Raw genomic sequence first — 9,857 nt, 5'->3', positions numbered from 1 at the left:
ACTGGAACGCCGGAGCCGTCCGGCCACAGCGTCTCCCCCAGTGGGCGAAGTTGGCTGGATGCTGCTGGAAAGTTCGCACCAGATGGCCCCGGGCCGCGCCAGCCAAGAAGCAGCAACTCCCTAAAGAGTCTTTGCTTCATATCGAATGCAGCTTGGATGCCTATAAAAGGTTCTCGGCTCGAACCTTTATTTATTTATTTATTTATTTTTATTTTTATTCCATTTATATCCCGCCCTTCTCCGAAGACTCAGGGCGGCTTACAAGCTTATAACGTTTCATGCTTCTTGGACGAATTCGTTCGTATTTTGTTTTTCAAAGTAAAGGGAGTTCTGCCTTGTCCTATTCCAGCCAGTGCCCTTTTCTCTTAAGACACACCCGACAGAGGAAATGAACTTATAAAAGCAAAGCGTGCCGCTTTGGAGGGTTCTTTTTTCAATGAAAGGAATGGAGAAGGGGGCGGGGGGGGGGAAACAGTTGAAAGCGGTGCTTTTATTTTTCGTGGTTAACCTGCAGAAATGGTTTGAATAGATCCAGGTACAAGTCCACCCAATTACCCGCTTGCTTGCTTGCTTTATTGGAGCCAGCCGCTTTCGTGCCGGGATCGTTGGGATAAACTAGGGGAGTGCCACGTGCTCAGCCTTCAGCATCCGAAGCAGAGGTTTGGCATACGTTAGGATGAATAAAAGTCTTGGGAAGTATAGCCGAATGAGCTTGGGAGGTTCTGTCACTAAATAAATATGCTGCATACGAGGGTGTTCTGCGATCGCTTCTTCTCCCATTGCCGTCAAAGGGTAACCACCGTCGATCCCGTATTTTAAAAAAATAATTTCGAAAACCTTCCTCGCCAGCACGTGCAGTTCTCCAGCTTCCAGCTCCTCCTACACCAGGGGTCTTCAAACTTGGCCCTTTTATGACTTGTGGACTTCAACTCCCAGAATTCCTCAGCCAGCTTTGCTGGCTGAGGAATTCTGGGAGTTGAAGTCCACAAGTCATAAAAGGGCCAAGTTTGAAGACCCCTGTGACCTACACACTGATCCGCGACTGTTTTACACTGTACAGAATTTTCTACAAGGTGGCCCAAAGACTTGGCGGTTAATACGGTAGGTTTAAGAGTTAATATTAGCCAGCCTAGAGAAGCGACGAAACACTGGGCGACCGGTTTCAGCGCTCACGCCTTTTATTAATTCGCAGTTCTTTTGGATGCTCAAGAAGAAATTCGTTTCCCGCTCCCCCCTTTCTGGATCACACTTATTTCTTGGAGTTAACGAGTTTTTTCTAGGGCCTCGTGAAAATAAAATGTACGCGCGCTTCCGGTTTCACACTTCCTATTTGATTACCATGGCGACAGTAGAGCCGCTCTGCACGCCGGAAGAATAATTTCTATGACTTGTCAAGCGCGGGAGTTGCAAGTTCAGTGACTTTTTTTTTTGTAGAGACCGGAAGGGTTTATCAATGGCGGGCCGACGAGGGGCTTTGATTGTGCTGGAGGGTGTTGATCGAGCAGGCAAAAGCACACAGAGCCGAAAGCTGGTGGAGGCCCTCTGGGCAGGAGGACACCACGCCGAACTTCTCAGGTTTCCCGGTAAGTGGAGTGCAGACCTCGGAGTGGATGCACAATACAGGAATGGCGTCGCCCCAATTTTGTTAAAAGAAAAAGGATATTAAAAGAATGTCGCGGAGCAGACTGAAACTCAATGGGTACAGCCTTTCAGAACCAGACAACTAGGGTTTAGATGATATCGTTGAATTTATTTTTATTGAGCAATAAAATTATAGTGAAAGAAATGGTAACACTAAAAGAGTTTTTGCCATGGTGCTATTTGATAGGAGAAGTGGTGTGCACCGTCTGTGGTTTGTTTTAATCCGCGATTAATCTATAGTTAATAAATGCTCAAAATGCTCAAAAGCCCTAATAAGCAGGCATATACATAGAATGAAGGCTACTGCTAAGCTTGTAAGCCGCCCTGAGTCTTCGGAGAAGGGCGGGATATAAATGGAATTAAAATAAATAAATAAAATAAATAAATAAATAAAAAGTAATCCTGTCCTATACTTTTGAGCTTTTCTTTAAGCTCCTCTTGTATTGGAACACGTGGAACCCCCATTTTCGGCTGCTGGTTCTATACAGAATATGTTTACATTTAATCATGTTCAGCGTACTAGGGAGATTTTAAACAATGTAATGTTTCGTTTATTTCCACTGCAAATTATTTGGTACTTCGGTACTCATTGTTAATTGGTTCCAGGAAGCGCAGTGAGTACCAAAAACGCTGACTACTATTTTTTTCCCCACAAAGAAACAAACAAGTTTTAGTTTATGCATTGACTACCAAACAAACAATGAGTACTGGGACAAAATTTTCATATCAAAATGCGTTGAGTACAAAATTCGATAAGTTTCAAAGCAGTTGAGTATCAAGGTACCACTGTACATACAATATTTTAGTAAACTAATACTCCATTAGGATCTTGTTTGCATGTGTTATGGCAATAAAGATGGAAAAAGCATATACAGCTTTATTTCTTGCACTTCAAGACATGTAGTGTAACTAACATGCAGTCCTAGTCATAGTCTTTCTATGTTCTTATCAGTACTTTAATTGTATATTGAAGTCATGCCATACTTTTTAACTGAATTTTGAGAGAAATGAAAATTATTAGATAAAGCAATTGCATTTTATTTCAAATGTGCATGTTTAAGAGAGAAAGAATTTGCAAACACTGAGGATGTGTGTTATATTTCATTTTTTCCTATTTGTTTATTACAGAAAGGTCAACAGAAACTGGACAGCTAATAAGTTCTTACTTGGAAAAGAAAAACAACTTGGAGGACCATACAGTGCATCTACTATTTTCTGCTAATCGTTGGGAGCAAGTGTAAAATATTTTTTTGTCTAGTACTAGGGGGTCCAAATAGTTCCCATTAAATCCAATTTGATTTCACATTTTACTTCGGGAAAATTACGAATGTATGACTTTCAAATATTTTCCCAAAGGTGCTTTTTCAAAAGGCAACTGGACTTTCTTGTTTTTCTTTGAAGGCGTTTCGCTTCTCTAGTTCTGACTGGATGGTGGGGAATGGAAGGATTTATATTCCTTCCAGACAGCTGATCATTTGTGTTTCAAATATTGTGTTAGGCTGCAGTGGTATGGTCTGTAGGTGGTCCCAAGATTCAAAATATTTTTAGGTGCCCTCAGGTTGAAGAGGCAGCTCTGATTTCAAAGAAGGAAATTGGATATAAAGTCCCTTCTCCTTAGAACATTCAAAACAACAGTAGTTCTTTTTAGAAAAAGATGAGAGGAGGCAGGTTGGAATTTGATTATTGATATCAACCACTTGTTACTATAAACTAGCATGTAATTCAATTAGCAGAATTATTTCAAAAGGTTAAGCATTATTTCTGAGAAGATAAAGCAGTGCCTTTTCTTATTTCAGAATTATGGTAAAGAAATGCTGATAGAATGTTTGAAATAAAGGAATGTTATAGAATAACATAATGAAGCAGGTACAAACTAACACAAGAAGTTTAAATTATACTGCTCCAAAAGTTTTTTAAAAATTAGATTCTAACACCCAATTAAGCCTGGTACAGGTATGGTACAGAATGCCATGGTAATGTAAGAAAAGGGGACAAAATCAACTTTGAATTATAACACTGTTCCATAGGTCATAAGATGGCAACTCAGTGGTGCAGCATTATATAAACCTATCCAAAAATTTGTACTGAAATTTTTGTAAAGACTCACTCATCTCTTTTTGTACCTTTGAGAGATGTTGACACCTGGAAACTACCTGGACTAGCCCTTGCAGTTTTCTTGGCAAGGTTTTTCTTAAGTAGTTTGCCATTGTCTCCTTCCTAAGGCTGAGAGAGAGTGATGGCCCAAGATCACCCAGCTGGTTTCATGGTTATGGCGGGACTAGAACTTATGGTCTCTCAATTTCTGGTCTTAAAACTCTGCATCAAATTGACTCTTAAAAACATAATGTAGTTTTTGAACTATAAGTAACAAAATGAAGGCGCTGAAAACTATTAGCAAACACATTTTACTGTCCTTAAAAAGCTGCCCAAGTGCCAGTGATTATATATGGTAATTATAATTGGTTATAATTTTGAAGTAGTCCAATTTGGTATATTATTTTCATTATATTAAAAGATGTTACGAAGCAATGTAGTCTTAAAGTAATCTATATAAAGGAGAAGGACTGAGATCTCCCATTTTGCACCATTGCATTCTTCTGGAGTTCTTCCCTAAGATGTGTGAACAATGAGCCCTCCGCCACATAATAAATGAATAGTCATGAAATGCTAGTATAGTAACTTAAATCTAGTTTTTATTTTTGGTAATTAACATGCAATTCTCTTGTTCAGGCCATCTATTAAAGAAAAATTAAGCCAAGGTGTCACTCTAATAGTGGACAGATACGCCTTTTCTGGAGTAGCCTTCACAGCTGCAAAAGAAGTGAGTAAATCAGAAATGTACTAGCCTAGCATTGTGTCAAACTTTTATTTTACCCCTTCTAGCAGATAGTTTGTCAATTTGCTGCTTGCTGATAAGCTTTATACATACATGCACGTTAATTTTTTGGATTGCTAACAAAGAATTAAAGGGAGACTGATATAACTATTTCAAACTTATTTGTTCTCATCAGTCAGCCATACACTTCTGAGATTTGAACCTGGGCTGATTGCACATTATGCAGTTGTTTTAACCTCTAGGCCACAGGCTCTTTCTCACTTTGTCAGCTGCATCAGGGAGGGAAGAGACAGGGAAGATATGTCTTGAGTATTTTGAACACCTTGTCGGCCCAAATACAGGCCAAATCTTTTTGCCTGTATCAGCCCAAACTCGGGCTGTCCACAGACGGCAGTCGCAACTGCGACAATCATTATTTGCGTAAATTTTTTGGATTGCTAAGAAAGAATTAAAGGAAGAATGATATAGCTATTTCAGACTTATTTGTTCTCATCAGTCAGCCACACCCTTCTGAGATTCGAACCTGGGCTGATTGCAACTGCTGTCTGTGGACAGCCCGAATTTGGGCTGATACAGGCAAAAAGATTTGGCCCATATTTGGGCCAACAAGCCCAGGTTCGAATCTCAGAAGGGTGTGGCTGACTGATGAGAACAAATAAGTCTAATAGCTATATCAGATATACATGTACATATACATGTACATATATATAAAGGTAAATATATATATGTATTAAGTGTTGCAAAGTTAAGTTATTTAGTATAAAGGCTTTGGCAGGAAATCCATTTTAATATTTAAGATGGCTTGTTGTACATGCTTATTTGTCTTTATTTTGACTCTTGTTTCTGCTTTACTGGCTAAAGGCAATTATAAATGAATAAAATTGAAACAGCCTATTTAAACTCCCTGGGAAAGTAACATTTATCCTAATATATTGTGCTACTGTTCTCAAAAGCTCCAGTCATAGTCGAGTACCTAAATATTATGGGAATTTTAGCAGAATAGACAATATCCTTGGGGAAGGATAATAGTTGATAGCACACCTCGTTGTACTGTATGTAAAAGTCTACAAGATATAAACTTACATGATGCAAACACTTGAAGAATGCTTATCGGTTGAGAACTGAAAATATGGACAATAGTGAACAAATAGATTGATAATTTATTTTCCTATAATCTCATCAAATAGTTCTTTGTTTTCTTTTAACTATTTACTATATCTCTTAATTCTCTCTGAACAGAACTTCTCTTTGGAATGGTGTAAGCAACCTGATGTGGGGCTTCCAAAGCCAGATTTGATCCTTTTTCTTCAACTGAGCACATTGGAAGCAGCCAAACGAGGAGAATTTGGAAATGAACGCTATGAGGATGCTTCTTTTCAGGAGAAAGTTCTACAGTGCTTTTACCATCTGATAAAAGATAAATCTTTAAATTGGAAGGTAAGAAATTAAATATAAAAAAAACAATTAGAATTAGTTAGTAGTACTTTGGTTTTTAGTTAACCATAAGCTGTTGGTTGTTTTAACTTTATGACAGGAAGATGGAATGAGTCATTTCTCTCCAGCTGAAAAGCTGAATTTAAGGCATTCATTCAGTTACGCATTTTTCTTAGTCGAATGTTTCATTTCTGTATGTTTTGTTTTTGAACATAGTTGATTGATGCTTCGAAGAATGTAGAAGATTTGCACAAAGAAATTAAATCCTTTGCAGAAGAGGCTATGCAAGAAGCTCAGCACAAAGCTCTAGGAGAACTATGGAAATGAAGTTTATTTAACTCCTAAAATCAGGGCTTACTTAATCAAATTCTGCAATATTTGCATTCACATATTCTGTGAACCTGCGTGTCTGTGTATCTATATTTGAGAGGACAAGCAGGTTTCTTTTGCTAGTCTTTACTATTTATCAGTTCCATTTCTCTATAGACCGGAGTTTTAGAAGAGTGAAGCTTGTCCTTTCCTTAGAAAGCAGTTCTGCAGGGACTCACACCTGGAAAAGAAATGCATGAAAGGAGTAATACCTTCCATTTAGATAAGACTTGAAATGTTCAATAATATAGTTTTACTATAAATATATCGAATGTAATCATGTGTATGAGTGCGTTAACTTTTTCTCACTATAGTAAGGTTTTATGTGTGTGTGTAGTAAAATAATTCCATTTGTAAGCCTATCAATAAAATATTTTCAAACATGCAGTGGGCATGTTTGGCTAATGACACTTAATAACTTGAGGTATTAACAATGTGTCTCTGTGTGTGACATTCTTAAGGAAGTTTGATGCCACTGATGTAACAGCTTAAAATATATTGCCTGTATGTATAGATGCTGGTAATAATCCTCCAAGCTGACACAGAGTCTTCCAGCCATTGTTATAGGAAGACAACCAGGTTAGTCTTTGGAAGACTGGTAGCATCATTTTAAATTAACTTTATTGTATTTGAATTAAAGCAAAATAATAAACTTTTTTGTTCCAATTGATAAGACTTGTCAGGAATATCTACTGGAAGAGTTTGGAATAGATTAATTTTGGGAATAATGTCTTAATTGCTGATACATGGCCTAAATACTAATATAATTCCTGTTCCACCTTTTTGTATTCTTTCTTATTTATACCAAGCAAAGCCATAATTATTATTGAATAGCTTATTTAAACTCTTTTATATGTTAATTCTTTTATTTACTTTTATATTTTATGTGATTGATTTTATGTTCAAAGGAAATTTCTAAAATACTGTACATAATTTTTCCTTACAAGGCTAAATACGAATGCTATTCATATACTGTTATAGAATTTTAAAAATTGTCTGTTAGACTCAAGCAGATTCTTAAAGCTTTTTATTAAATGAGTAAGAATATGTTGCATTACAGATGATTGTAATAATCAGCAACTTAGATTCAATTAATAATTTTTCCCTCTATTTTAATTCCTTGAATTTGATTATTCACACATAATGCAACCACTGACATTTCAACAATTAAACAGAGACTGATTACAGATTGAAGCAATAGCAATTAGTAAATTATCTTTAATGAACAAGAATTTTCAAAAAGAAAAAATCTTTAGCACTGTCGTGTAAGTTTCTTGCAGCATAACAGTTGAGGTGAGAAATGACCTAATTATATATTGTATGTGTTCATTGTTTTCCTGAACTTCTATTAAAAAAATAAGGTTAGAGCTGTCACTCGTAATATACTTTCATTATTTTTAATTTCCTGCATCCTATAAAATAAATCAAATTTTATGTAGTCCTATTATAAATTTTATATGACTAGTACCAATAGTAAATCTGGTTCTTCATGGTTTTTCCCTTAAACTTACCTCGGCCTTACCCATAGTCTTTCCCTTCCAATAGTGCTTCTAGTTGTAGTTTCCATTTCCCCTCCCTATGTGACTACGTGAGGTTCACAGGTTCATCCACTTCCTGGTATAAGTTCTTTGTTGCTTTCCACAGAATGAATTGAGTATTTACTGTATCTTAAATCAACTATATTTTCATACTTCTTCCCATATAACTCTGCTTCTCTTCTAAATATTTACTTATCTCATATAGTTACAGCTTAATTCTAATAAAAGCTAATGATTTAATACTGTACTAAGCATTCAGAAATTTAAGAGTTCATTTTAATATTTTTTGGTCTTTTGCTTTACTGTCAGAATCTTCTATCATCTGGAATCTTTACAGGTAGTCTTCAACTGACAACCACAATTGAGTCCAAAATTTCTGTTGCTAAGCAAGACAGTTAAGTGAGTTTTGCCCCACTTCAATATTATGTTTAGATGGAAATCCCCAAATATATTGAATTCCTTTATCAATAGTTCTTTATCAATAGATTTAAATGCAATTTTATTGTAAATAGTTTGGCTACAATCTTAATAAAACAAAGCTTTCATTTCCTCTCAAGTTTATTTCTTTCAGTTTGGATGCTTCCTGAATATTTTCATTTCCAGTACATACATTAAAACAAGTACTGTCCTTGATTAGTTGAATTTTGCGAGCCTGCAATTTTGAACTCTGTACTTCATCTAATGTACATCTGGGAAGAGATCATGAAGTCGTGTTGCTATGTAATCCATCATATCATTGTAAGCTTTTTTGCTAATATCTCTTCATTTGTAACAAACTTCAAAATTTGCTATTTTTTATTTTTATTTACTATTATTTTAACCTCAATGATAGCCTGCTCAATCTTTACTGTATATTACGGGCATTTTTAACACTTAGTTTATAAGCTTCACTTGGTGAGTAATATCTAATATTTGCCAATTCTCTCAAACATATCTATTAAATCTTTTGTTCAAATAAAGGACTTTCTCCATTCCAATTTCAAGCCCCATTTGAATTCTTGAAAACAAATGCTTGTTTGAATTGAAATATTTTAAATGACTAGATGATTTAAGAGCTTGCATTTCGGTTTCATTGCCCTCTATTGGAAGACGATAGCTGATTCCTTGTTTTAGCTCTTTCATTTTATGTTTTAATTATTTTCATTTTTTTGCAAAGCACATGCAGGACGTTTTGTGTTTGGAGGAATATTTCGTTCATGTAATCAGTTGATAATAGCTAAAAACTATTGAGTTGGAAGAAGAGCAAGGTTTTCAGCATATTATTTTCAATGGAGTTTAAACCACCTTCCACAAGTTCTGTAGAATTCTTAGGTAACTAGGTTTTGTTTTTAATTTTTGTGTGTGCCTTACTCCATTGTCTGCCTTGAAAATTCCTCATAGTGATTTGGTTATGAGATATTTTCAAATTAGCACTGGCACATGGAGTGAGTTGCTCTTATTTTCCTTTACTCTTGGTACTTTTTTTATGAATTATATATCTGGTTTACGTTTTCAAATTTTAAATTGTAGTTTTTAGTTCTGTGTTCTTCAAATTCAATTATTTCTCCACCAGTTTTTTATGCTTTTTAAAAGGCTTTAATACTGTATAATGTTCTTTCAGAGCTGTATGTGTCAATCAGTTCCTCAATCCTATATAATGTTTGTTATGTCTGCACAAACTTTAATGAGGAAACCTAAGTACTATATCCTAGATTGGGAAAGGTTATATTACAATATTTAGAATGTGTATCATTTTTTTTAAATATGTAATAGAACTTTTACTCTGAGGGACGCGGTGGCTCAGTGGGCTGACGCTGAGCTTGTCGATCAGGTCGGCAGTTTGGCAGGTCGAATCCCGAGTGCCACGTAACAGAGTGAGCGCCTGCTACTCGTCCCAGCTTCTGCCAACCTAGCAGTTCGAAAGCACGTAAATGCAAGTAGAAAAATAGGGACCACTACGGTGGGAAGGTAACAGCGTTCCGTGCGCCTTTGGCGTCTAGTCATGCTGGCCACATGACCACGGAGACGTCCTCGGACAAGCGCTGGCTCTTCGGCTTTGA

The 9,857-nt window shown here is 36.2% G+C and overlaps 1 protein-coding gene across 1 annotated transcript; it reads left to right on the top strand.

Annotated features, from left to right (window-relative positions):
• The first annotated feature begins 65 nt into the window (after nt 1-65).
• Nucleotides 66-8,742, top strand: DTYMK (deoxythymidylate kinase). Its single transcript, XM_083363270.1, has 6 exons — nt 66-169; nt 1,435-1,583; nt 2,770-2,878; nt 4,372-4,462; nt 5,717-5,914; nt 6,128-8,742. Exons 2-6 carry the CDS (start codon nt 1,454-1,456, stop codon nt 6,236-6,238), a joined length of 639 nt encoding a protein of 212 aa, XP_083219396.1. The 5' UTR covers nt 66-169; nt 1,435-1,453; the 3' UTR covers nt 6,239-8,742.
• Nucleotides 8,743-9,857: the final 1,115 nt, after the last annotated feature.

The sequence above is a fragment of the Vipera ursinii genome (genome assembly GCF_947247035.1).
Source record: "Vipera ursinii genome assembly, chromosome: 5".
NCBI lineage: Eukaryota > Metazoa > Chordata > Lepidosauria > Squamata > Viperidae > Vipera > Vipera ursinii.
The sequence above is the reverse complement of the archived record's forward strand: the minus strand, read 5'-3'. Positions and strand labels throughout refer to the sequence as shown.

Coding starts and splice junctions, on each gene's coding strand:
- DTYMK (XM_083363270.1), top strand. CDS start 1,454: ATGGCGGGCCGACGAGGGGCTTTGATTGTGCTGGAGGGTGTTGATCGA. Junction 1,584..2,769: donor CGAACTTCTCAGGTTTCCCG/GTAAGTGGAGTG, acceptor TGTTTATTACAG/AAAGGTCAACAGAAACTGGA. Junction 5,915..6,127: donor ATAAATCTTTAAATTGGAAG/GTAAGAAATTAA, acceptor TTTTGAACATAG/TTGATTGATGCTTCGAAGAA.